The 27,018-nt window shown below is 49.6% G+C and overlaps 1 protein-coding gene across 7 annotated transcripts; it reads left to right on the top strand.

Annotated features, from left to right (window-relative positions):
- The first annotated feature begins 442 nt into the window (after positions 1 to 442).
- On the top strand, positions 443 to 25,382 carry tle3b (TLE family member 3, transcriptional corepressor b). Of its 7 annotated transcripts, none has more exons than XM_012834713.2 (22): positions 443 to 932; positions 1,663 to 1,882; positions 2,620 to 2,720; positions 3,026 to 3,089; positions 4,412 to 4,456; positions 10,127 to 10,189; positions 10,303 to 10,407; positions 12,865 to 12,897; positions 14,651 to 14,855; positions 15,260 to 15,276; positions 17,791 to 17,910; positions 18,022 to 18,072; positions 18,509 to 18,661; positions 19,269 to 19,401; positions 19,530 to 19,702; positions 20,223 to 20,299; positions 20,657 to 20,906; positions 21,606 to 21,853; positions 22,015 to 22,162; positions 22,445 to 22,595; positions 22,939 to 23,015; positions 23,612 to 25,382. In XM_012834713.2, the coding sequence occupies exons 2-22, from the start codon at positions 1,859 to 1,861 to the stop codon at positions 23,717 to 23,719; spliced, it is 2,346 nt and encodes a 781-aa protein (XP_012690167.1). In that variant the 5' UTR covers positions 443 to 932; positions 1,663 to 1,858; the 3' UTR covers positions 23,720 to 25,382. The 7 variants fall into 7 exon arrangements, with proteins under 7 accessions (XP_012690167.1, XP_012690166.1, XP_031425223.1 ...); XM_012834712.2 differs by having other exon boundaries at positions 19,500 to 19,702; XM_031569363.1 differs by lacking the exon at positions 12,865 to 12,897 and having other exon boundaries at positions 10,303 to 10,377.
- Positions 25,383 to 27,018: the final 1,636 nt, after the last annotated feature.

The raw sequence follows: 27,018 nt of genomic DNA, 5'->3' as shown, positions 1-27,018 counted from the left end.
TAACCTTGGCGAACAATTTAGGACTTTGTTTTATTTAGTCTGAATTCAAGGACATTTGTGCTGTCTCTAAGCAAAAACAAAAAACATCTAGGCAAGCCGAGGACCTATAGCATTATGTTTGGCACACAATCTTGTATAATTACACCTTATACAATATTTTGATTATTTACAGGATAACCATCATCTCGTTGATCATCTCTATAAGAATCTATTTCACCTGACAATATTTTAGAGATTTGTACTCGTGTTGACAATTGTCATTGTTGAAAGTAAGCTGTTTGACCGGGGAGAAACCTGTTTAGATCCAAAATGGCGAATATGAGGTCAGATATTTACAGACCAATCCACATGCTCTGAAACGATGAACCCCACGTGGGGACCACTCTCCGATTGGTCAACAAAGGAAAACTCTTTCTCTGAATCTGATTGGCTTGTGCATGTCGTTCTCGCGGCAGTTGAATCCTCGTGTCAGTGGGCAGTCTGTGTGTGGTACTGCAAGCGGTGGAGAAACTGGGAAGAGTGAATACAGGCGGCTGGCATGCTTGAACGTCAAACTTTTCAAATTCTAACCTCTTCAAACTCACAAATACGGATTTTGTGATCTACACCCTCTTCACTTTGAACAACACGGGACCACCAAGGACATTTTTTCTGACTAGCGGGCAGCGGCGAAGACACAATCGACTGCTGTCCGACGTCCAATCGGAAAAGCAGTCTCGAGGCGATTCGAGCTGCTCCTGCGATCACCACACGTTCAAAGGAGCTCACTGTGGATTGTCCCTATCTTGCGCCCGTTTTCTAACCAGATAGTTATTATATGCTGTATAAGTCACGACCCTAGGACTCCGGCGGTTCTATCGTTACCGTGCAAGGAATAATTGCTGTTGCCTACTCAATCGTGGACGGAGGTTGAGGCGTTGTGGAGACAAAAGGTAAAGCAGAAGAGAGCAGGAGATTGACTTGCTGTCTGATAGCAAGGCTAGTGTAACGTTACAGCATTTACTGTTGTGTAATTGACGTAAGTTATCTTGTAACAAGTCTTATTGACTAAAATAGCTAATGTTAGAAGTAGAAACGCATTTGATCCTATTTGAGAATGAGCTGAATAGATATTCGTCTTCGTAGATTGTTAGGCAAGCGAGTTTTTTTTACTAGGTTTAGTTTAAAGTCAGTTTTTGTGGGTAGATCATTACGTTTTTATTTATTCCGACAAGCTTACTTGTTATAGGCTTACGCCAGCTACCAAGAGGTAATGTTAGCCAGCGAGCTATAGCTCTGTGCCATTTTGCGGCTCACTGAATAAGTAATAACGCTACCCTGGTGCATGTTTTACCAGTATTGTTGTTATTTCCAATAGTGGTTTTATTTAAAGCATTCTAAAGAACCCTTCTGGTTGCTAAAATTGTAAACATTCAAATGACTTCCATAACATGCAGCGTTTTTGTTTTAATTGGCAAGCTTCGCTCTGTATGTAATGAACCGATTCAACATGAATTGCTTGCATAGTTGTCGCCTCAACTGACTGTTCCTTCCCAAGCAGTCTCCGTCCTCCAAAGAAGAGTGGCTGTTTGTGGTAGCAACATTTTTTTTTTAATCTGTGCAATCCAGCCAACGCTCTGTTTTGTATTTCTTTTCTTTTTTTATTCTTTCGCTGTCGTAAAGGATAAGGAGATTAAACCTCAGCACCCAGATCGAAAGAGCAAAAGGATTGGGTCGAAGAGTGTTTTCCTCCGACTGAAGACTGGGCTTTGTCCGAGCGCCTGTGTGCTGGGAGGGGTGGCGGGCCGTTGCTCATCTACTCGGATTACTGGAAAACGCCAGATTTCCTGGATTTCCCCTTTGAAAGGATACATTGAAGATGTATCCACAAGGCCGACATCCGGTGAGTTCCCTATTATTGAATATAAATTGTAGCAGTATGCCTGCGTTAAAGTAGCTAATTAGCTTGTCAGCCATTAGCGCGTGATCTGCACTTCATCTCTTGCTTAATGCCTATTGTGGATTGTTTCGTCGTCTTGGCCATGAGACGTTGCACGACGCAGGCTAGCTCTCGCTGAAACCGGAGATCACCATAAACAAAAGACTCTCAGTCGGGTTAGAGCGTGTTTACGGCGTGACCGTTCTGGTTACCGTCTGAGAAAATTGTAAACCCTTATCGGCTTCCAATGTAGACTGTGTCACGAAGGAACCCTTTGAAGCTTCATTCATGTTTTGGGTGGTAGAATATTGTTTGCAATGCTTTGCGAAGTCCAAAGATACCAGGCTCTTGTTTTCCGTGTCCGTTGAGATGCACTGACCCGTCAGAGAGAGCACTGTTGACTGATGGTGGCTATTCTCACCAGTATAAAGAACAGCCGACAGGCAGGACTCAAGGGAGCGCCCAGGCACTCCTGTCAAGCCGCAATTTGAACTAGCTTTACAATTTTCATTTATTATTTACTAAAATCTCCAAATCAAGCCAGTTTTGTCTTTTGATTTGACATGGCCGTGATTGTACTTTTATCTGATCTGTCCCATCACATTGTGTAACATTTTGAATCATCCCGCCCATTTGAAGCTGAACTGGTAGGCTTATAGGGGTGGTCATGTTCTAATTGTAATGTCAACATTGCGTTTCAGGCGCCTCATCAGCCAGGTCAGCCTGGATTCAAATTCACTGTTGCAGAGTCTTGCGATAGGATCAAAGACGAGTTTCAATTCCTGCAAGCCCAATACCACAGGTAAATGAGTCTCCTCACCTAAAATGTGGCTGCCGATTTTGTATGGCATAAAGCAATAGTTATGGTTCACTTGTTAAATATTTTATATACCTATATCATATGTTATTATTAGAGTAATGCACAATAAAATGAATATGACTAGTGACTTAGAAAATGTAAATTTAACACGAGGGGATAAAATATTTGGTTAACTATCGGGTCCCCTTGAAACTGTGAAGAAACCTATATATGCTACCACTGTAAACACAGACAAATATGAAAGCTTTTCATAATTTCTTTGAACCTTTTATCCCCAATCCTTCCAGTCTGAAGGTGGAGTATGACAAACTGGCCAACGAAAAGACAGAGATGCAGCGCCATTACGTCATGGTAAGACACTAATCAGACAACTTGTTTACATCCATTTGTTGTCTGTGCAATCCTTGTGCAAATCCTCTGTTCAGCAGGAGGTGGGTGTTTACAACCTCTGCCACTTATCAGACTGATAGGGCCCGTACCAGTATTAGGCTGGTATATTTATATATGCGAGTCAAGATTATGTGGGGGTGGGTTTGTGAGGTGTGAAATGGCAGCAGGGTCAGATGTCCAGGGTTGATGCCGAGAGGTGTGCCCAATCACCCGAGGGCCACATGCTGGCCTCAGGCTCCGGGGTTATCAGCAGTGCTGCAGTGCCCTCCCCTTTCGGCGATGGGTTCGAGTCATAAGTCAGGGTCCTTCATTACCATACCCCTGCAGGTCTCCAAATAGTTATGCTAAGGTAGATGTTAGCTTAATCCACACTCTTCTTTTAGTGCGCTTTAGTAAAGACAGTAGTTTTCAATACTGCTGGCCTTTGAAGAGGTGTCACAAAATATGCAAAATAATTTTTTTTTTTTTTTAAAAACAAGGCAGGGTCTGGTTTGTTCAGGGGCCGTTGCAACGAACATAAATTCTAGTAATCAATTATGTAATAGTGAAGGCTTGGCATGGGCTGAACCATGTGTGCCTCTCTTATCTTGTGTGTATACACAAGGATTGACTTGACACAGTGGTACTTTCGTTAAATATTATTTTTCGGCGGAATGCGTCCCAGGTTATTCTAAGAGCCGGTGTTGGGTAAACAGGAAGAGGTGTCTCAATAGCTGATCTACGTGGTTTTACCAGTACTGCTATTTACAATTGTCTCTGGGTCTAGCTATCTCTCTCCTTTTCCTTCAAAGACATGTTCTCCAAATACTATCTTGCTCAGCACTAGATTGATGTAATTTATAGATATCTGCTTCATTTTTGCAACAGTCAACAGTCCTCCCAAGAGCAGAACTGTGAAATAAAATAAGCAAGGAAAAAAAAAGAACCAAAGCCATTGACAGTGGAGAGGAACAGGGCGGTATGATGATCTGCCCAGAGAGAGGGAGACTGGTTTGAAGTGTTAATCAGTAACTCACTCGGCCAGATAGTTCCTCTCTCCATCTCACTGTAAAGGAAGATATTTCTGACATGCCGCTATCTGCTCGGCCTAGGGAGTGGTGTTTCTCTGGCACATCACTCCTGCTGATGTTTGCAGACCATGGCCTGGGTTATCTTAGATGAAGAAAAGATCAGAGAGAGGGAGAGAGTGTGAGGCACTTGCATCTCAGACATTGTGAAACACTAGTTTCTTACTTTTCTTCTAATGTCATTTTTTCTCCCCCTTCCTTCCCCTCACCCTGCAGTATTATGAGATGTCTTATGGGCTGAATATCGAAATGCACAAACAGGTATGTAATCCATTCAGAAATCTGATATTTATGTATGCATGTGTTAATGTGCTGTGTGTGTGTGTGTGTGTGTGTGTGTGTGTGTGTGTGTGTATAGAGGTGGTATCTGTGTGTATAGAGGTGGTATGTGCCGAGGGCTGGGGCTGGTAAGGTCACCTCGGTGTCTGAGATGTGCTATGTTCTCAGTCTGTCACAGGGAGTTGAGGAGAGGAACCATCTTAGGCACAGCCCTCCACTTACACACTCCCATACACATCATTTAGGGCTTACACACTCTCTCTCTCTCTCACACACACACAGAGAGCCACAGGGCAGCCTGGGCCAGACTCTGAAAACGCTGACAGGCTAACAGCACACAGGGCTCTGATGGAGCTGCTTTGATAAGATTAAAGTGAAGACTTTGGCAGGGGTGGGGGTGATGTGACTGAATACGCTGTGGACAGAGAGCGAGAGAGAGGGAGAGGAGCCAGCAAAGATAAAACCTCATTAGGTCAGCTGCTTTGCAGAGGAAGTATTAATCAAGCCGAGGGGAAAAAAAAGTAATTGATATGCAAGTCCAGGCACAGGGGCTTGTCCTCAGTAGTGGGTGACGGAGTGAATGAGAACCGCTAGTTAAAAGCCATCTCTAGTCAGGCCCCCGCGGATGGCAGAATCACTACCAGACCCTCTGTATCCAGTAACGGAATATGGCCCGCGCCGGCGAATGGTGATTTGCAGCTCCGTTGCCCCCACAGGACTTGGAAATAAATAAATAAATAAACGAGCAAACAGTGGCGGCGGTGTCATTAGCGGGCGAGTTATGATGTATGGCGGATGCTGGGAAGGGCAGCTCCTGAAGGGGGACTTTATGAGCTTCACCCCGAGGCCCCGCAAGGTTAATGGTGTCTGCGCACAGGCTGGGGTGGAGAGGGGCGGGGGAGAGGGGTTGGGGAGGGACTGGAACAGGATGCGTGATTCATCAGTCGTGTGTGTGTGTGTGTGTGTGTGTGTGTGTGTGTGTGTGTGTGTGTGTCTGTGTGTCTGTGTGTGTGTGTGTCACCAAGCCAGATGTCTCTCACGGCTCCAGATCCCCTGAAAGGTTTTGTCAGGCACTTATCTCCAGCCAGAGATAGGGGGTGTAGTGGTGAGAGGTGGTGGGTGGGATGAACGGGAAAGGTGGCGTGTGTGTGTGTGGGTGGGGGGGGGGGGTGGTAGGTGCAGGGGGGACTCTTCATAAACAGGTTAATCGACCTGACCTGTTTTAGAGCGCGCCTTTTGTTTATCAATAAGCCCGATGGAGTTGACTGAGGCGATTGAATAATTCATGCTCTGCCCCCTACTCCCCACCCCCTACACACACACACTGGTAGAGTGTTTGTGATGACATCAGCCTGGAGTAAACACTTGGCTCTCCACGTACTGTCTGGGCTGCTGGAAGAAGGAGCAGGGCAGGCGAGGGGAGTAGAGGGGGAATGGGGTCGAGAGGAAGAGGAGGAGGAGGAAGAAGAGGTGGCGGTGAGGGCCGGATTATGAGATGCAGGCGAGCACATTATTTTCCCGCTCTGAGGATTTATTTAGCTGTTGAAGGAAAAATGGCCAGCTAAGTCCTCGCCTTCTCCCTCATTTGGACGTGCAAAGCTGGTTTTAAAGCCGGGCCGTGACGCGACGCTGAGCAGTGTGGCGCGGCGCTGGGATCTATGAATCAGCCGCCTCGGCACAGAGCGGAGCGGCACAGCCAGGCACGGCTGCCTCGCCCCCGGGTGATTTGTGTTTTGACAGCCATCTTATTACTCAAGCAAGGGGCGGGGGCTAATTGTTGTAGCCGGGTGTCAATAAGATATTTTAATCATGGTAGCTCATTAAGCTGCCTCGGCACCCTTTGCCCCCCCCCCCCCCTCCGCACTCCACATTTCTAGCTTGTTGCCCCCTCCCTTTCTGATTCGCTTCCACTGGCTGTCTTCCCCGTCTCTTTCCCTGTGTGTCTGTCTGGGTTGGGTCATGCTGTGAGGCCAGGTCCATGTTTGTGGCTGTGGTGTTTTTCTGTGGATGTTGTTGTGTTTACTCAGTTTCTCTCCCTCATCAATAGTGAGCTGCCTGGGTGAGCAGGGAAGCTGCTTCATTACGGACAGCGCTGTCTGTGAGTCTGAGTTTGGTGGGGAGGGGGGAGAGGAGAGGAAGGAGGGAGGGGTGGGTGGGTGAAGTGGCTGGTAGAGAAAGAAAGAGATGGGCAGAGAGTGAGTGAGTGAATGAACAAGAAGGAGAAAGTGAGTTAGAGAGAGAGAGAGAGGGTGGGGGGGGGGGGGGGCTTGTTCAGATGAATTATTTATATGGGATTCCAAGAATTGTTTGCCAAGGTGATGATGGTCGACTTGTCTGCGAGCCAAAACAAACTGGCCGGGAGCACACGGAGGCCCCTGCCGGAGGCCGAGGAGGATGGAGATGACTAGTGGCTGTGAAACGCGCTCCCCATTATCCCGGTCAGTCCGAGGCGGTGTCGAGAATTCGACGAGACAATTATCGAGCGGCTGAAATTGTGTGCACAGCCGCCTCGGCGTGTTATTCCTCGTCTGTCATTTTAAGTGGCGGCGGAGCGGACAGGCGAGCCGAGGCTGTGGTGGTTTTTGTGCTGGGTTTGGGTGTTGCTTTTAGCCAGGGAGGGGCTGCTGGGGTGGCGTTGGGGGGGGGGGGTGCAAGCGGTGAAATGTTTTCTCGCCAGGGGGAGCCTAATTGCAGGCCTGATTAAAGCAGGTCGTTATTTCTCTCCTTCGGTGTGGTCCTGATTTAGACACAGAGCGAGAGAGAGAGAGAGAGAGAGAGAGAGAGAGAGAGAGAGAGAGAGAGAGAGAGAGAGAGAGAGAGAGAGAGAGCTGGACTGTGGGGGATTGAGAGAGGGGGAGGGAGAGAGAAAGAAGGGGAGGGAGGGAGGGAGGGAGAAAGAGAGCAGCTCACTGTGTCAGATTACAGCAGCATCTGGTCGTCACTACTCATTGTCTGACCCAGGCCCATTAAGAGCCTTAGCCCCTGGCCTCGCTCCCAGCAGATCAATGCAGAGGTAAATTCAGACATCAATAAACAGTTAGGCCCGGATTTGCTGCACATTAACAATGGCTGGAGGAGGACAAAACTGCTCCTCAGATCACTGGGCACCATTGCAAATGAGCTCTGAATGGGATGCTTTCAGCTGGAGGGAGCTTGGGGGTGGGACTGTGTGTGTGTGTGTGTGTGTGTGTGTGTGTGTGTGTGTGTGTGTGTCTACAGAGCCCAGCCTGGCCTTTCTGACTCTACCATCATTGTCACTCTGGCAGTTGTGTTTTTTTTTTCTGGGTGGGGGGGGGGGGGGGGGGGGTTGTTTGTTTGTTTGTTTGTGCCCCTAGACTCACTGAGGGTGCGCTCCTCCAATCACCAGTAGATTCGCCACAAATGTAATACTCATCAGTCTCTCACTCTACTCCGCTAATGCCAATCACAACAAGCAAATGGCTTTCAGCGTGCCATTGACAGCCTGGTCTGAGAAGTGCTCTTGAAACAGTGCTAGACAGCTCAGAGTACCTGTAATTGTGTTGCCGAGCGAGAGAAAAAACCTGCTTCAAGGGCTCTGTTTTCATTGGCTTAAAGTGACAATACCCCTATTTTCATCCGGCACTCGGCTAAATAGCTTGTCGCACGGACATTGTGGAAATGCTTCTCAACGAAAAAGCCTCCACCCTTCCACACACACTTTTTTTCTCTTCCTTCATGTAAACCTGGAAGAAAAAAAAACACTCGCACTCAGACATGCGCGCACACACACACACACACACACACACACACACACACACACACACAGGGCCCAGTGAGTGTAGTAAATATTTCTGATTTATGGCCTCTCTGTTTGGTGCCGCAGAGATTTGTGCTTTTGAAGAGGCCATGCTAAATAGATGACAGATGAGGATATAAAGAATTGAATAGCTCCTGCAGTCTGCTGTATGTGCGGAAGCCTCAGATAGAGTAACCAAACGCAGTGCTATCGGTAACGGCGGTGCCGGGGTGGATAGGGTGTTTGTGTTGGTGGAGATGTAGATTTGGCCGGGGCCCGTGTGCGTTCTAATCAGACACAGATCCCCGGGAGCGACACAGTGTGAGGGCCTTTCATGTGTGGACGTTGCTGAAAGGTGGGCCAAGTCTTTGAGGCTCTAGAAGCTTCTATCTTCTGTTTTTACCCTCCTGCTCCCTCTTCTTCTCCCTGTTTTTACCCTCCTGCTCCCTCTTCTCTTCTCTTCTCTCCCTCCCTCTCTCTCTCTCTCTCTCTCTCTCTCTCTCTCTCTCTCTCTCTCTCTCCCCTCCCCTCCCCTGCTTGGATGTGAAACTGCAGGACTCCCTCCTGCCCCCGAGACCCCCCCCCCCCCCCCCCCCTTTCTCCTTTTATCCACCATTAATTTGCAGAGCTGATCTGATCGACAGCCTGAAAATTCAATTTAATGACCTGCCTCTGTGCGCATAATATGATTTTACAGCCTGTTATGGTCAAGCAGAGGTACAATTTACATAATGATCACAGTGAGATAGGGCTGCCTCTGTTGCTGTGGCAACCTGGGAGAGGGGCAGAGGAATGGCGACAGTAGACCATGGGGGCAGGGGTGGGGGGTGGGAGCAGCGGGAAGTGGAGGATGTGGGTGGGTGGGGGTTGGGCCGTGTCGTGTGAGGGTGGTGTGGGAAAGAGTTGGAGGAGAAATGGGCGCCTGGGTCAAAGGGGTAGAAACGCAATTCCACACAGGTCAGGACGGGTCTCCTGTCCAGCTGAAGGGGATGACCTGTCAGAGTGCAGAGGTCCCCCCCCCCCCCCCCCCTTCTTCTCCCCTTCCTCCGACTGCCAATGAGTTTAGCCCAGCCCCCTCCAAAAAAAAAAATGAGCGGAATGTGACTGCGAGGAGAAATCTCTCACACCTGCTGGGCCATCTGCCCGAGCTCATAATCAATTTGTCCGCTGCTTACTCCAGTGAGAATTCTCCTGTCGAGGAGGGCCCCTTTTGTTTTTTTGGCCTGCTGCTTTTTATGTCGGGATGAGATATTGGGGGAGGGGGGGAAGGGTCCCTGTCCTGGAATAATCTCCAGTAATGTAATAGGGGGAAAGTGCTTTCTCTGATAGTTCTGTGTGTGAATAGAGCCTGGGGTGTCGTCTCACCCTGGTTATTCTTTCTCCCCACCGCTGATGTATGTTATAAATATTGGCCGTCTTTTTCTCTCACCAGCTTTGTGTAAAGGGAGAATGGTAATTGTGACGCATTACAACCGTTTATCTCGCCGCACCGAAATGGTATTAGCATATTTCAGGATCTTAATGAAATAATCCCTCACCGTAATGGCGGGAGCGCGGGGAGCCGGGGCCAGTGTCTCCCCTCGCCCCTCAGTCGAGTTGACTCGGCTCCAGATGGACCCAGCAGGCCCACAGGCCCCGGTGCACAGTTAGGCCTGTCCACAGCCTGCCAATGAGAGAGACGTGTGTGTGTGTGTGTGTGTGTGTGTGTGTGTGTGTGTGTATGCCCACCCATGCTCTAATGTTTGTTGCCAAGGCTGCCCAGAGAGTTTCCTCTTATTTATTTCTTTCTTTTTCTATTTGACTAAAGCTGATGTTTAGCTGTAAGTGTGGTCCCCCATGTTGGTCCGTCCATGCCATGTCCGTAACAATTCGTTTTTCTCCTTCTTTTCTTTCAGACAGAGATTGCCAAGCGCCTCAATGCCATTCTTGCTCAAATCATGCCTTTCCTGTCACAAGAGGTAGGTGGCCTGTTTCATTGTATCACTGACGTTTACCATCTTGCATACTGTGACCTCATTTCAAATGTCCCTGTTCAGAATTCTCAACCCGTTTTGTTGTGGTTCACTTGCAGCACCAACAGCAGGTAGCTCAGGCTGTTGAGCGTGCCAAGCAAGTGACAATGACCGAGCTGAATGCCATCATCGGGGTACGTGGACTTCCCAATCTGCCTCTCACCGTGTGTATACCCCTCTTTTACCTTCATTTGACCATAGTCAGGGGCAAACCTGCACGCAAAGGAGCTGGCTGCACAGGGGTCCACCTGTGTCCTAGCCGGTCCACATAACCGCCAGGCAGTCAGATCTCCCAGGCTGGTCTCACAGGAGTGGAGTGCTTTGAGGGGGTGGGGGGTGGAGAAGGGGGTTGGTAGGTTGAGTGGGTGTAGTTAAAAAGTTGGTCTTGTTGCCACCATGTTTGTATGTGTGTGTGTTGTTTCCATCTGTGGGGCAGTGCACTGTCAGCTTCTACCACTTGCAGATTTGCCCCTGTCATTAATGGTTTTGATTTTTTAATTTGTATGGTGTGATTTGTGTCTGTTTGGATTATTTCATGCTTATTACTTGGGTTTGTGTTATTGATGTGTATAGACCGAGATCTCCATTGTTTTGATTTCATTTGTAAGTTCACTCCTATGTTTTAACGCCACTCTGTGTTTTTAGGTTGCGACGTCTTGTTCAGTGTTCAGTACCTCCTAAGCCAGGTTGAAAACGGCTTTGGTGTTCCACTGTTGAAGTGGGGAAGTGTAGGACAATGAGATTGTTGGCTTCCTTCTGATTACATTTGCGAAGGCCAACCACCTTAATTGGATGAAGGATAAGCCCATGTAGATTTGTGCTGCCCGCCTGACCTCTGTAACAGCTGAGGGAGGCAGAAGGCGAGTAGTATCACTTACTCACCCGCCCACCGCCACGGCAGCCTGCGCTATACGCTAGCTAGCGCACCCGTCTGCTCGCTCTCACTAGCGCACCCCCCCCCCCGACCAGGCCTGCCCCTGGGACCACAGTCCCACCCTTCCAGCCAGGGGACAGTCCTCGCCGCCGCTACAGTAGTGACGCATTAGTGCACTCACTATCCACCTGCCCTGAAGCTGATGCCAATCACTCTAGTTACAGGAGAGGAAAGGAGTGTGGTGTAGTCTGAGCCGAGTGGCTGGGAGTGGGAGACGAATAGCTGACCCCGCTTTGATTAGCCTCCTTGAAGCGGTCGTTAGGAAGCCCAGGACTCGGGTCAGGGCAGCTGGAGGCAGATATTGGAATTCAATTAAGGCAAATGAGCCAAGACTGTGACCCCCATTTTCAAGGTAATTGCTTCCTCCAATCCGGTTGAATGCAACTGTCGGCGGGGCCCGTCATTAAGCAGGCGGCCATTCAGCAGAGCAGCTTGGCGAGGCCCCCCTTGCGTAGAGAGACACACACACACACACACACACACACACACACACACACACACACACACACACACACACCGACCTCAATGTCTCCTCACCACAATGGTTGAATAACAGAGGCAGTCAGGCAGGAAGCCACACACACACACACACACACACAAAGAGAGACATGCACAGACTCTCTCTGACTTACACACACCAAGGAAAAACAAGCTTTTATTTGTTGGATAGAGAGATGGCAGGAGATCAATCTCATGCATTCCCTCTGTGTGAGAGGCTGTGGGGGGAGGGGAGTCATTAAAGATTCAACGTTAATCAGGAGCCAGCAGTGTTTGGCAGTCCACTGCAGTCAGGCGGACAGAGGGAGGGAGAGGGGGGGAGAGGGGCACCAACACCCGTTCTCTGTGGTACTTTCAACCTGTCAGGTTAAGGAGGCCGTGTCTGTGGCGTCTTAATGAGTCACTGTAGCAAAGTTTGTTGTTAATGATACTGTCGGCGCGACTCGAAAAAACGAACTAGTTAAGGACTTATTTTCCAAGCATGGGCAGCCACGAGGCTGAGCTGCTTCCGCCGAGCCCAGAGACCTGCACGGATTAAGCCAAGCAGGCGGCTTCCTGTTAGCATGGCTGTTATCTGTAATATAAAAGCCTATGTAAATAGTAAGCCTTGGGCCTGTCGCACACGGCCATGTAAAACATAACTTGCCATGTTGCGTTATTGGTTGAACAATCTGTCTTTCTTTTTTTTCTTTTTTTTTGAGGAACCTCTGGTTTGTTTTGCATAAGAGAGCCTCACATTTGAGATTCAAATTCAGATTTCCATGTCGCCAGTTGCATTGTTTTTAAAATACTGTCAAGTTGCTGTTGCTTTGTCTGGCTTGAGAGAACACAGCAGCTAATGTTCGGTGTTATAAACAGAGGGAGGTTTCTACTGAGGGAAAGTCGGCCATCTTTTGCTGTTTCTCTGCAGTGCCACGATGCATCTCGCGTAATTAATCGTTCGTTTTTTTTCATTTCATTTTTTAAACAAAACAAATTAGTTCCCATCAGTTATTTCAGCTCAGCATGTCGTAGCCTCAGCCGTTCTGATCATTAGTTCCGACTCATCTCTCTGTAGCTGTGTGCGTGTGTGTGTGTGTGTGTGTGTGTGTGTGAAGACTAGTGTGGGTCTCACTGGACTGCCAATATCTCGCTCATTAGATTTCTCACCAGGCTCTCTCTTCAACCTTCCTCTCCCCCACCCCACCAGCAACAGCAACATGCTGTCTACCCAGCCCTGATGGTTAGTAGTGGGGCGAGGGCGGGGGGGTTGGGTGTGGAAAGCTGATATGCTGACCTCCATGTTCCTCTGTGTGCTTTATTGTGGCATGCCAAGTGTGTTGTTGGTGGGTGGGTGGGCGGGATAGAGTGCTGACGAGGGGTACTGCAGTGCCAGACGGCTGTGCATGTTGCTCGGTAACCACATGAAAGCCCTCAGCCTCTGCTTTGACTGTTGCTCTCACCTGGAGGCTGGAAGTTGTAGCAGCTTGATTTCCCCTTTTTTTTTTGACTGTTAGCTTTAATTGCTTTTCCTTTTTTCTCACTCCCCCACAAACCCCATCGCCTCCCCCCTCTCTATTTTCTACCCTCCCGTGGAAATTGCTGGAGCTTTGGAGACATTTACACAGATGAAACGGATAAGTGCGGCGAGAGAGCAGGTCTTTATCCAGGCATATTGAATTAGACCTCTGCCTGAGATTTATTTCCGTTTCCTTTCCCTCCATCCCACCCACCCCCCCCCCCCCCCCCTGTCTCCGTCCTCTGCGGAGGCGCTCTAATGAGGCTCCTTGATGATCCTCTCCACATGCTCCCCTCATTAGGCCCGAGCGAGCGGGAACGTCCTTGTTCCTGATTATTTCCTCCCCTCGTTCTGCAAATAGGCGTCTCCTTGACACCATCACGATATTGATGAACAAATTAATGAGAACACAATATACTGTCTAATTGGACCATCTTTCACTATTTTTTTTTTTTGTGGGGAAGCAAGCAAGCACCCATCAGGCTTAGTAGATGTTTCCTAGAGTCGTGTAATGAATATATATGGGTAGGAAGAGGAGTGAGGCGGCCTTGGAGGCAATAGACTTTGGACTCCTTGCTGATGGATTCGCTAAGTATTATTTAACCTTGTTTTACACCACTTGCTTCTCAAGCTGAGTGCCTTTTTAACTCCCCTCCATCCCGCCAGCACTCTCCCTGCCTGTCTATAACACTAGAGTGCGTATGGGAGGGCTGTGTGTTTTGTGTGTTTTGTGTGTGACCCACACTGCCTGGGGAACAGCTGGGGCCAGCAACACTCTGCTTCAGCCTCTTAGGTGTTGAAATGTCAGATTTTGTCCACGGCGATGCTGAATTCTTATTGATTTTACATGGTCAGTAAAAGGCAAATGGCTCTGAGATGTTTCCGATTAGAGGTAGTATTTCAGCAAAGAGGTCCGAGCATAGCCTTGGCCTACCAGGAAGCTGGAACAGCTGTGTGTGTGTGTGTGTGTGTGTGTGTGTACGCACGTGTACTACTCTGCTATAGTCGTTTACACCCTGTCCCGGTTTTTATCAGTGGCTTTCTAATGCAGATTGATGCCACAATGCTAATGCGGCGTTACTTTGTCTCTGTTGCACTGGAGGAGTTCTGAGTGTATCTCTGTTTTTAATTTTTGGTTTTGGTTTACTAATCAATTATGCCCTGCTCACTAGAAAAAGCCATTTGAAGTGTGCAACATGTCTGAATGTGTTTTGACACGTGTGGAATGAGGCCTGTGCTTCTGAGGCTGTGACCTTGTGAGGGTGGGGTGGGGGGGGGGGTCTGCTTGAAGCCTGCCACTAATCATTTTGTTCCAGTGCTGTCTTAACTCCCTCCCTGCCACTGGTGTGTGAGGATGCAGATTGGCGTTGAGGAGAGCGAGAGGGAGAAGTGACTGAGCTGGTGGCTGTGATGCTGTGTGTCCTACCACTCTGTCTTTTCCCACTAACCCACTGAGGGTTTGTGTATGTCTCTGCAGCAGCAGCAGCTTCAGGCACAGCACCTCTCCCACGCTGCTCACGGCCCGCCTATCCAGCTGCCCCCGCACCCCTCGGGCCTCCAGCCCCCTGGCATCCCGCCCGTCTCGGGCTCCGGCTCGGGCTTGCTGGCCCTGGGAGCCCTGGGCAGCCAACCCCACCTCCCCGTCAAGGACGAGAAGAACCACCATGACATGGAACACAGAGGTAAGCAGCCTGCTAGGCTAACCACTATGGCTAATGCTATAGCAGCTAGCCACTGTGGCTAATACTCTCACTATATTAGCTGCTATGGGCAACATCAAGACAGATCTCAGTTGGCCAACAGGATCACTTAGAGCTAGCCACTGCAGCTAATGGTATCGCTGTACAGCTACTCCCACCCAAAGAGGCAGACACAGACAGTTAAGCACAACAGTTCACCCGAGTCCCACTGCGGGCATTTGTCAGAGTGAAAGATGAGGTAGTTAGAATAAGAAAAGCCTCTTAATGTGATATTTTTGGCAGACTCCAGGGATGCGTGTATTAACTTTGCTACTTCTTTTCTCTCCTCGGTCCATCTCCGCTCCCATCCTCCGTTGACAACGGCTTTGTTGGTGGTAAAACAAAAGAGCGTGAGTCTAGCACGGTAAGTTTGCACTTTGATGGCGTCACAGTTTTTGCAACACTGTAACACATGCTTGACATTGACTTTTGAGATCAGTCGGTTGGGTGATTAAGGAGCTGTGCGTGGAATTAAAGAAACGCCTTGCTGGAAGTCATCCGCTAAAGTAGAACACACAAAATTTGTATTCCGTAAGCCGTTCTTAAATGAAATAATGAATGGGAGATGAAGTCTGCAAAATAAGCCTGTGCCTGTCTAATCCAGGTGGAAAATGACTTAAATCACAGGGCAAGGATTAGCAGCTCTATAATTTCATCACAATTAAAAAAGACTTTGACTCTCCGTCTTAAAGGATTTAGCGCCATCCAACCCCCCACCTCCACCCCCCACCCCTCCGCCACTCATATTCCTTTCTTCCAGCTTGCTTTCCCTTCCCCATCCTGTCTACCTCTCTTCCTCCCTTCTTTTTCTCTCTTGGCCTCCAGGGTACATTTATCAACACAGATGCGGAATTGTTTTCTGCCTCTCACCACCTCCCCCACCCCCACCCTCAACCCCAGTCTTGTAAGCCATTTATTAGACAGCCTTAAATCTTCCTGATGGCACTGCGATGGTGCTGTGAGATTGCGTTTCAATTAAACTGGGCCGCATGAATGGGCGCAGTCATGTCTGAAGAAAAAGGGACGCGATGCAGATTAGCGGGCGCAGCCCATCCGCACCCCCCCACCCCCTGTCATCCCTTCCTGTTGTCCGGGATCATCTGATAGCACCGTGGTGGCTTTGGGTATTGAGGCACGTTAAGCGTGTCTTTAAAGGTCAGCCTTAATGGGACGGACAGACACACAGACAGCCAGCGGCGAGGAAGGCAGGCTGGACGGCCCTTTCACTTAAGTCTGCCGCTTCTCTGTGGAGAGAGAAGAGGGGGGGGGGGGGGGTGTGTAGCAGCTAAGACTGCCATCCTCTCCTCTCACAATGGCAACATTCATGTACATATTTAGAGTGTTGGCACAGGGGCTTAAAGAGTCAGGAAGGCTTGAATTCCTTTGTGTTCCCTCCAAGAAAGCAGAGCGCTGCCTAGAAAACACTTCCGAAGGCTCCTGAATGCGGCCCAACCACATCCTCCTTTTCATCTCGGAGGGCAGGGTTTGGAGTCGTCTCCTCTCCCCTCTCTCGCTCGCCCCCTCTCCCCCGCGCCGCGAGCTGATAAAAGGCGAGCTGTCAGGCTGCTGAGAGTGTGGGCCTGGCACACAGGCTGAGCTCCTGGCTGTTGGGCCCTGCCAGCGCTGCCCACCCCCGGCCCCAACCAACCCCTCAGCCCCAGCTCAGAAAAGGTGCCAGCCTGCCTGGGCATGCCCACAGTGGGCATGTCACTCAGCCAGTGCCACAATGCTGTCCTGCCCTGCCTGCCAGAGCCCCCCCCCTTCCTGCCCCTCTTTTCTCATCTCTCTCTATCTCTGTCCCTTTCTCCCCCTCTCTCGCCCACACTCTGCCTCAATCATTTTCTTTTTCTCTGGCTCTCTTTACCCACCGCACTGTCCTTTCTCTTCTTTTCTCGCCTTTCCCTCCCTCTCTTTCGTGTTTCTTTTTCTGTCCCCCGCTCCATCCCGTGGAAACCCACCAAGAGCAATAAAAGCCCTGAGTGGGCCTGGCATGGAGCCGAGGGGAGAGAGAGAGGGGCAGCATGCACCGACACTCCTGCGGCTGTCCGTTCAGCCCCACTGCCTCGGGAGAAAGGGCCGCTGTTCGCTTTTTTGTTTTCTTTGTGGGGAGGGGGTTGGGGGGGGGCAACGGCAGGATAGGAAAACAAGCTGTCCTCTGCCTGGTTAACTCTCGGGGAGCAGGGCTGTTGATTTTGGTCAGCTTGTTTGTGTTGTGATGTGGTAGGGCCTGTTTTTCCTTTTCTTTCTTTCTTTTTTTTTTCGCCCTCCTTTCCTTCCCTCTCCTCTCTCCCCCTCCTGCCCGCCATCCACTTCCCTCTTGACTGGTCGCGGCCCCTGTCGAGAGTTGAGTCCTCTTGTCTGTCCCGCTGTCCAGTTGGCAAGTATCTGTCAGCAGAGGCCCGGCGGTGGTGCTGTGGCTAGGCCAGTGGATTTGTCCAGACTGTTTGAAGTGCGAGCAGGGCTGTGCTGCTCTCTGAGCGCGCTCTTTGGGACTCCGTTTGCTCAGCTGTCCCAGCCTGCTCTGCTTCATTGCCTCGGATTGACTAGAGTTGCCCAGTCACCCCCCCCACACACACACACCCATTCCACACACACACTCACACCCCTCCCTCTCCCTTACTCCATTCCCCCATGGCCCCATGCCTTCAAGGCCTGGCTGATCCAACATGGCTTTGGGCTTAACCCCCTTCTGGTCCAGTTGTGTTTGCGTTTCGTGAGCATGGGGATTTGCAGCCATGTCTCATTTAAGGCCACTGGTTGCGAGGTGCTGCTTCTGATATGAATGTTTAACCGCTACACAGAGACTTGGAGCAGTTGTCATGTTGGCTGTAGTAGAAACAGTGTCCTGATTGCCCCCCCCCCCCTCTTGTGGTTGCAGAATAATTCCGTGTCCCCGTCAGACAGCCTGCGAGCCAGCGACAAGCACAGAGGATCCTCCGACTACAGCCTGGACTCAAAGAAGCGCAAAGTCGAGGAGAAAGACAGCATGAGCAGATATGTGAGTGTTAATGGACATTTGTCCATTGGTTTAGGTTCATTCTGCTAGCCATTTCAATGTGCACTGTGTCACACATCTGAGGATTAATGAAATTCTGTTCTGTTTTAACAGGATAGCGATGGAGACAAGAGTGACGATCTGGTAGTAGATGTGTCCAATGAGGTAAGAGAGTCTAGGTGGTGTTTTTGTGTTGTGACCTTTCTAGACTTAGCGTAGCATAATGACATTCGGTGTAATCTTGGTGCATATTAATTACACAAAGAACTGTTAAGACTATGTCAGGGATTAGTATTGAAAGGGCACCGCCCATCAGGGAACATCTGCTGTAGAAATCCTGGGATCTGCTGACAGCTCTACAGTCTGGTGTGTGCCAGAGAGAGAGAGAGAGAGAGAGTGTGTGTGTGTGTGTGTGTGTGTGTGTGTGTGTGTGTGTGTGTGTGTGTGTGTGTGTGTGTGTGTGTGTGTGTGTGTGTGTGTGTGTGTGTGTGTTTTTGTCTGCGTGTCTGTGATGATATGCTTTGCGTGACCTACATGTCCACACATCCGTTGGTTGTTAACTCTTGCTCTCCCTTCACCCCCCCCCCCCCCGCCTCCCAAGGATCCCGCCACCCCCAGAGCCAGCCCCGCCCACTCCCCTCCAGAGAACGGGCTGGACAAATCGCGAGCCCTGAAGAAAGACGCTCCCAACAGCCCCGCCTCCGTGGCCTCCTCCGGCAGCACCCCCTCCTCCAAAGCCAAGGAGCACTCCCATGTAAGAGCAGTGGGGGGAGGTGTGTGTGTGTGTGTGTTTGAAGCAAATGGACTCTGCAGAGTTGGGAAAGGGCTTATTTGTGTGAGGCGTGCAAGTGTTGAGTGCCTTGGGCTCGAGAGCGATGGGATGGGGGCAGGGGCAGGCGGCGGGGGGTTGTGTGCATATTAGGGGCACCCACTGACCTGCTCCTTCAATCTCTTTTATGGCTCAGGAATAAATGTCACTTGGTAGCCTGAGCCCAGCTGTAAATAAATCAGTGAATGTCAGGGATATTGCCGCTGAATCCCATGGCGGGATCAGTCCCATCTCCTTGGCTAATTTCTCAATGCGCTTAACCAGTCCAGCTCCTTTGGCTTGAGGAAAGATTAAAGTGAAATGAGGGATGAGGAAGGCTGCCATCATCTTTGTGGCAATGATGCGTCTCGGTATAAATAGAGGTTTATGGCCCCGGAGCAGTAATGAGCTGTCAGAATTAGATTGGATTATGTTGAGCTCGCACTCAAATTGTCACTCTGCATTTCAACATTTGTTATTTTGGATTTTGTGAGATTTTTTTTTTTTAAACAAACATATCCTCTCTTTACGTCCCCCCCCCCCCCCCCTGTAGAATGACAAGTCCTCCACACCGGGTCTGAAGTCCAACACCCCCACACCACGCAACGATGCTCCCACACCCGGAACCAGCACCACCCCTGGGCTCCGGCCCATTCTGGGCAAGCCCCCTGGGATGGAAGCACTGGGTAACTATTACTGCATGGAGACATTTGCCCCCACAAGCAAATAGACTCTCCGAGTCATTGGTCTCTCTGTCTTTGATGCGGGTTCTTGGTGGACTAAGTCTGCCTGTCTGCTTCTCTCCCCTTCCCAGCAGCCCCTGCTCTGCGGACCCCGCTGATCCCCGGCTCGTACGCCACCCCCTTCGCCATGATGGGCCACCACGAGATGAACGGCTCGCTGACCAGCCCAGGGGTCTACGCCGGCCTCCACATCTCCCCCCAGATGAGCGCTGCTGCTGCGGCCGCCTATGGCCGGTCACCCATGGTGAGTCCCCCCCACTACCCCTCTCGCTCCTCCTCCCCCTCCCCCTCCCCCTCACCCACTTCCTCTTGCGATGCCTGCGGATCGGCCCAAGGCGGGTGCACTCCCCCCTTCTGTGACACAGCAACTTGTTTTGCATTTCATTAATTTCATGTTTCAATAATTTACTCTTTCAATATTGCCTTGTTCGTTTGTACTACGCTCGGCGGCGAGAAGCCTCAGCCTGTAGGGGAACTATCTTTGCTAACGGGGAGCTGTTTGAAGTGAGTGGAAAGATAGCTGGGAGAAAAATCTACCAGTCTTGTCGAACGCTCCTGTGTTCAGTAGCTGCCAGGGAGAAGATATGTAGATTAGCTGCTAGAGCCCCAGAATTATGTTTTTTTTTTTTTTTTTCTCCGCCACCACCTAGATGAGATAATAGTTGTGTGCTAGCTGTGTACTCCTTACAGCAGCTTGTGTGTTTTTCAATTGCTGGGTGAGTGGCTGTAGACCTCGGCTAATTGTTGCTCTGTGTGTGTGTCAGGCGGGGTTTGATCCACATCCTCACATGCGAGCTCCAGGCCTCCCCACCAGCCTCAGCTCCATCTCCGGAGGAAAGCCGTAAGTCCCTCCACAACCTCCCCAAAGCAAACACCTCACACTACATCCCACACCAGATCCCACAACGCTAACCACACCCCAGACCACCCATGCCCGACTCTCTACACGGTTATAATTGTACTATCCTGGTGTTTAATTGCTACATAAAAAGGCGAGTTAATAAAATGAATAGGATTTTTTTTATTAGTCTTGCACCGTCATTTGCTGGCGTAACCTTTACTGTGAATGATCTTGAGTCTCAGTAAATGGCTCAATTTTGGGAGATAGGGTGGGGGGGTATCAGCTTTGAAAGGTTAAGGCTGGAGGGATGCCAGCTGAGATGTCTGTCTAAGCCTCTATGACCCTCCCCCTCCCCAGTGCCTACTCCTTCCACGTGAGCGCAGACGGGCAGATGCAGCCAGTGCCCTTTCCCCCGGACGCGCTGATCGGCCCGGGCATCCCGCGTCACGCCCGCCAGATCAACACGCTGAGCCACGGCGAGGTGGTGTGCGCTGTCACCATCAGCAACCCCACGCGCCACGTCTACACCGGCGGCAAGGGCTGTGTCAAGATCTGGGACATCAGCCAGCCGGGCAGCAAGAGCCCCGTTTCTCAGCTGGACTGCCTGGTATGGACTCATTCACTCACTTATCTACTCATATATACATATATACATGTACTACATATATATAATATATACGCACACACACACAAACAACAGTCACTGCCCTACAACCCCCTTCCATACAGACATGCACCAGCACCCGCCCAGTTATCTACCCATACATTCTATTCACACACTCACACACACATATATAAACATTCACAGTGAAATCGGCACAATACAGCTTATCCCCTCCAGTGTGCTGTGGTGTTAGTTATGCCTCCCGTCGGCTGTCTCTGTTCCCCACTCAATTACCAGCGGATAGTTGAGCTCTGCCCTTTGTTGTGCCACATATTAATCAGACCGCGTTCTCAGATTCATCTGACTCGCGGTCGTCCATTTCCCCTCCCCACACAGGGGGAAACGAGAGCGAGAGCGCTGGCCTTCCGATGAGGGCTTTAATGCCGATATTACAGAGCTATTTAATTCTTCTGAAAGCCTCCGGCGGTATTGATCGTGTTCCGGATGCCTCACCCCTGTGGATTAAATCCAGCTCGCTCTCGCGCTCCCTCGCTCACTATCGCTTTCACAAACACCTCAGTCACTCTTACCTTCACCCTAGCCCCCCCGCCTCCCACATCCCCTCTTAAGCTCCCATCCATTCACCTGCGGTTAGTGCTGTCCCTCACTCACCGCTTCTTTCCTTTTCCTGCCCGCCCGCAGAACCGCGACAACTACATCCGCTCGTGTAAGCTGCTGCCGGACGGGCGCACGCTCATCGTGGGCGGTGAGGCCAGCACGTTGACCATCTGGGACCTGGCCTCGCAGACGCCGCGCATCAAGGCCGAGCTCACCTCCTCGGCGCCCGCCTGCTACGCCCTGGCCATCAGCCCCGACGCCAAGGTCTGCTTCTCTTGCTGCAGCGACGGCAACATCGCCGTCTGGGACCTGCACAACCAGACGCTGGTCAGGTGAGTGGGGAGAGAGAGAGAGAGAGAGAGAGAGAGAGAGAGAGAGAGAGAGAGAGAGAGAGAGGAGGAGTGATTGTGTGGTGTGTTGTATTTTTCTGTGTTGTGTTTTTGTTGTTACTCCTCATGTTTTATTGAGCACCTGTCGTCTCCTCGGACTGTAGGCAGTTCCAGGGCCACACTGACGGAGCCAGCTGCATCGACATCTCCCACGACGGGACCAAGCTGTGGACGGGCGGCCTGGACAACACGGTGCGCTCCTGGGACCTGAGGGAGGGCCGGCAGCTGCAGCAGCATGACTTCACATCCCAGGTGAGAGCTCAGACTGGACTAAATACTTTATAATGCATATATGCCATAGCTACAACCAGTTCTTTGGTTTAAATGACTGGAGGTACATGCTTTTTTGCTCTGAAATGGCACATCCTGTTATACTCACATATAGTCACATATAGTTCCTGTATATGTAATCTCAAAAGTATGGTACAGATATTACAGTAACCTCTGACAGGATGTGGTGAACTGGTACGGTTTTACCACTTTATTTAATGACATTTGACATTAATGATATTTTTTTTGTGTGTGTGTGTGCAGATCTTTTCTCTGGGCTACTGTCCTACGGGCGAGTGGCTGGCCGTGGGCATGGAGAGCAGCAACGTGGAGGTGCTCCACCACACCAAGCCGGACAAGTATCAGCTGCACCTGCACGAGAGCTGCGTCCTCTCGCTCAAGTTTGCCTACTGTGGTAAGAGAGCTGCTGCTGAAGCACTTCTCCCACACACATCCTGCTCCCAGAACAGTGTCAAACAGCCTGATTTTCCCCCAGATCCTGTGTGTTGGCTTCACTTTCAGTGTAACCAAACTCCACCCTGTCTTTCTCTCACTGTCTCTTTCTCACCCTCTCTCACTCTTTCTCTCTCCCTCTCTCCCCTTCCCTCCCTTTACTTCCTGAGTTGGCTTCATGGGTGAAATGGTGTGTGTGATGGTAGAAATGGTTATTCGAGGGCAACCTTGAACGTCCTTTGCGATTAGGCTTGTATTTTTTTTGCAGTTGGTGCTGAGTGCATTTTTCATTTCCCTTTGTAAAGGTAAATGGTTCGTGAGCACGGGGAAGGACAATCTACTGAACGCCTGGAGGACTCCCTACGGCGCCAGCATATTCCAGGTATGGCAATCAATACATCTAATCTGCTGGCCAGCGGAAACGTGTGTTGAATGTGTTTAGTTTCAAAGGGCACCGTGACAAGGGGGGGGGGGGGGGGGGTCTGGAGTTTGACGAAGTTATAGTGTGTCAACAAGGCTAGGCCAGTAGGCAGTGTGAATTGGAGATCTGTGGCAATACAAGACACGTTAACTTGATACTAAATATCTTTTAAGAGTTGAAAAAAACTCAAGTTTAATTTTTAGATGATTTAAAAATGTGAGGTCAATAGTCGGCCTATTTCATATGTGCAGTCAGCGGGTTCATGTTATATGGGTTTAGAGGACTGTAAGTGCCCAGACATCACTTCCCAGACATTAGCTGGCAACAGTCAATTTCATGTTTCTAGGAAAACGGCAGGTTCAGGTTACTCGACTGTTGTCCGCAGCCCTTCACGTTTGTCCGGTTCTTTTTAGGAATTATTGACCTGCTTCCCTGCCTAGTCAGCTTGAGTAAACATGCTAAAACCCGACGGGGAGGCGGGGGGAGATTAAGTAATGCCTCTAGCACAGCCAAACTAAAAGCTTGACCACACCTTCTGTCTCGCCATCTCTCAACAGTCAAAGGAATCCTCTTCGGTCCTGAGCTGTGACATCTCTGCGGATGACAAGTACATTGTGACGGGCTCTGGCGACAAGAAGGCCACTGTTTACGAAGTGATCTACTAAAGCGGGCAGCCAAGGACTAGAGCACTTCTTCCTTCAGCTTGGAAAAGGGGAGTTGCTCACCCTCTACTCCTCCCCTTGCACTCAACTCCTTACAACAGGACCTCCTCCTCCGTTGGGCTACGGACGTAGACAACCGGTCAGCTCTGGATTGTTAAGAGGCGGCAATTTTCCTTTGCCTCGTCTCTTCCAGTGGATTTTGGCTTCAGTTTTCAGTAGAGGCTTGCATAAATAGCTAACACTTCCACCCCGAGTGCAGCTCCTTTGGCACTAAAGAAGTAAATATTGTCATGCTGTTTTGAATATTTTTGGGGGTCTTCTCATGGGGTCGTGTGCTCATCTTCCTGATTCATTCTCTTTTTTTTTTTTTTTTTTTTTTTTTTTTTTGCTCTCTTTTTTTTTTTTACAAAATGAGAATGTTCTGTGATGTTATATGAAGCGGTGCTTCATTTTTAAACCGTGCTCCTCGGACGTCTTGTGAAAAGTGTAAATACTGGAGTAATAAAGACATTTTATAAATATATATATTAAATATATATATATTTTCATGTCCTGGTATACTTGTGATGGTTTCCTTTGTTCCCATCTCCTAAATGCTTGCATCGAAAGTAGGTTAGAGGATTCTTTTTTTTTCTTTTTTCGAGCCTCTTTTTTTTTTTGTAAGCACAATCTCCAGGCTGACCTTTTCCTGAAATGTCTCTCTTGGAAAAAAAAGGAAAAAAAGAAGAAAAAAAATCACACAAGAACTTCTCTGAGCCGGAACATTTTACAGAGATTGAAACGTCTTTTTTTGGAGACGTCCTTTGGATGTGAGCGGTGAGATGAATGCCCCTGGACAAACTCTCGCTGCTTCCTGTACTGAGCTGGGGGACACACACTCACGCTGACGCAGGACATGGACAAGTGAGAGAGAAGCGTGCGTTCAGAGACCTTGTAAATGAATCCTTATCATTAAACGTTAAGTTAACTAACCGTACTGCTTGTCTGTGCCCTTTTGCCCTGTCTCTTGTATTCTTTGGATATGGAAGTGGGAAGTCTGGACAAAATGTAAACTGTAAAGGAGAACAGCAACCCCTCTATCCTACTGGAGTGGAGGACTGTGAAAACCCTGTTGACTGAGTCAACTCACCGACAGAATGCTTTGGCTGGTCTGTCACGCTGAAATGATTGGATTGTGGAGTTCGTTCGTGACAGACTTTAGTGAGTTGCAGGCGGCCTTCCCTCTTTCTGGACTGCTCCCTCTCTTCCATCTCTGACACTGATTTGTGTAAACAATGTTGTCCAAGAGTGATTGTAGTTTGAAATCCGGCTGTGTTTTCCATCGGGTTGAGCCAATGTTAGGCGTCCAGGCGTGTTCCAGGCTCACTTGACTTTGGTGTTCTTGAGTGCCTGAAGCACAGGGGGGATTGTGTGGAAAGAGGACCTTTTTTTTAACTTAAATACGAAGTATGAGGTAGGAAGTGGTGTAATGGTAAAAATCCTAATTGGGCCTCTGTAAAAGTGTTCGGCATCAGTCTTTGTGTCCTGATCGCTGATTTTTGCCCCCTTCCCCATCTGCCTTTCTTTCAGTAAGGACCTCTCAAAATCACACCAAAGTATGTAGCAAACTGTGTCAGCACTGAAGATGTACAGTTGTTAATAATTCAATAAACTGTTTTTGTAGAAACTCGTCCCCTCTCTTCATACTAGAGCTGCTGTCCTTGTTTTAGAACTGAAGAACTGGGCTATTATATTTATGAATCATTTATCGAGCATTACACTGAAAACCATATGAATGTGAACGTCGGTATTATACTTTTATAAGGCACAGATGAAAAGAATAAGGTTGAGGACACGGGGTTATTTGAGGAAGGGACTGCACCTTCTTTTGGCGTGAGAAGTCTATCCCCCGAGATAGCTGCTTTTGTGGGGTGGGGGGTACAAAAAAATGGGGTGTCTAATGTTATGCATGTATGCCGTTGAGAACCCCTACTGTTGAAAAGATGGAGGGCCGCGTGGATAAAGAGGTGTATATAGAGATAGGTGGGGGTGGGGAGGGTGGTGCTGTTGCCAACCCCGTCTGACCGGCCCTCATGTGACCGCGCCACTGGATGGGCTAGTTCTTGATTCCGCTGCCTCAGCTCCTCTGTGAAACCGCAGATGCAGCTGATCTAAGCATGCACTGCAGGGCAGCCCCACTGCAGATGGTGTCACACACACTCTCCATTACTTTGGCTCAACCGGTTTATGGGCGGGGAATTGTGTGTGTGTGTGTGTGTGTGTATTTCTCAATAATTGCTCTTGTTGTGGTACAAGGGAGAGGAATATATGAAAAACCTCCCATCTGGATTGGGCTTAACGCCGCCCATTGCGTGGTGTGTTCACTTTTGTGTGGTTTTACACAGGCATGTGGCTCCCAGCTTGGCTGCTGACGAGGCAATGACGTAGAGGCGTGATGTGGGAGAGGTGTGTGTCTGTTAGTGCCGGAGACTTGATGTGTGTCATGACGAGGGCTGTGTGGGGCCGTGTCCTAGAGGAGCGGGGCTGAGAGGAGGTGGAGAGGTGTGACATAATGAGGCAGTGGAGCCTGAGACCCACAGGGCCCGCCACTCACTCCACAGGGCCCGCCACTCACTCACTCACTCACTCCACTCTCTCCCTCATCTGTGTAGAACTGAGTCACCCGCACACGGCACTGATCCATCTGCCATCTCCCTGTCTCTCTCAGTCTCTTCCTCCCTCCCTGCTTTACTCTCACTCACTCTCTCTCTCTCTCTGCCTGTTTGTGTCTACACATTTACGGTGGGTGTTGCTGCACCCCATCCATTTTTCAACCCTGACCACAGGCGACCTTTGAGTTCATTTTCACTTTTGCAGGGGGTCTGGCTGGGCTGGTGGTTTGGGAGTGAAGTGTGGTGATGATCACAGGGACATGGCTCTCATATCCTGGCCAAACGTTGTCAAGTGGCACTGGACAGACCATGCCTGGCAACAACAATGTGAAAAGTGGCTTTGGGCAAGCAGAAACGACAATGCCTTTTCTTTCTGAATTATTCAGCCTTTTTTTTTGTCTACGCTGGCAGGCAGCAAATTAGAAAAGGCAGAAATCTTTAAAAAATAACTCCTCTCTATAATCTGCTGAAACAGTCTCACCTAGGCATTACAGATTTAATAGACATAAATCAGAACGCCTCGATCTTGACTGCCCCCAAGGCACTCTTGTGCCGAGAACAGGTTTTGCTACATGACCATTAATTCTCCATTTAGGAGAAATGTACAAACCAGACAAGTCAGTTGCTTTTTTCCCTATTTCAGTTTTTAAT

Source organism: Clupea harengus, chromosome 6, assembly GCF_900700415.2.
Source record: "Clupea harengus chromosome 6, Ch_v2.0.2, whole genome shotgun sequence".
In the NCBI taxonomy this organism is placed as follows: domain Eukaryota; kingdom Metazoa; phylum Chordata; class Actinopteri; order Clupeiformes; family Clupeidae; genus Clupea; species Clupea harengus.
Note: the sequence above shows the minus strand (reverse complement) of the source record. Positions and strands in the feature narration are given on the sequence as shown.

Excerpts from the sequence above, each read along its gene's own strand:
- tle3b (XM_012834712.2), top strand. The coding sequence starts at position 1,859 with ATGTATCCACAAGGCCGACATCCG. Across the intron at positions 19,402-19,499 it reads CCCTGGGATGGAAGCACTGG|TCTGCCTGTCTGCTTCTCTC; the intron begins GTAACTATTACT and ends TGGTGGACTAAG. Across the intron at positions 20,907-21,605 it reads TTTCTCAGCTGGACTGCCTG|AACCGCGACAACTACATCCG; the intron begins GTATGGACTCAT and ends GCCCGCCCGCAG.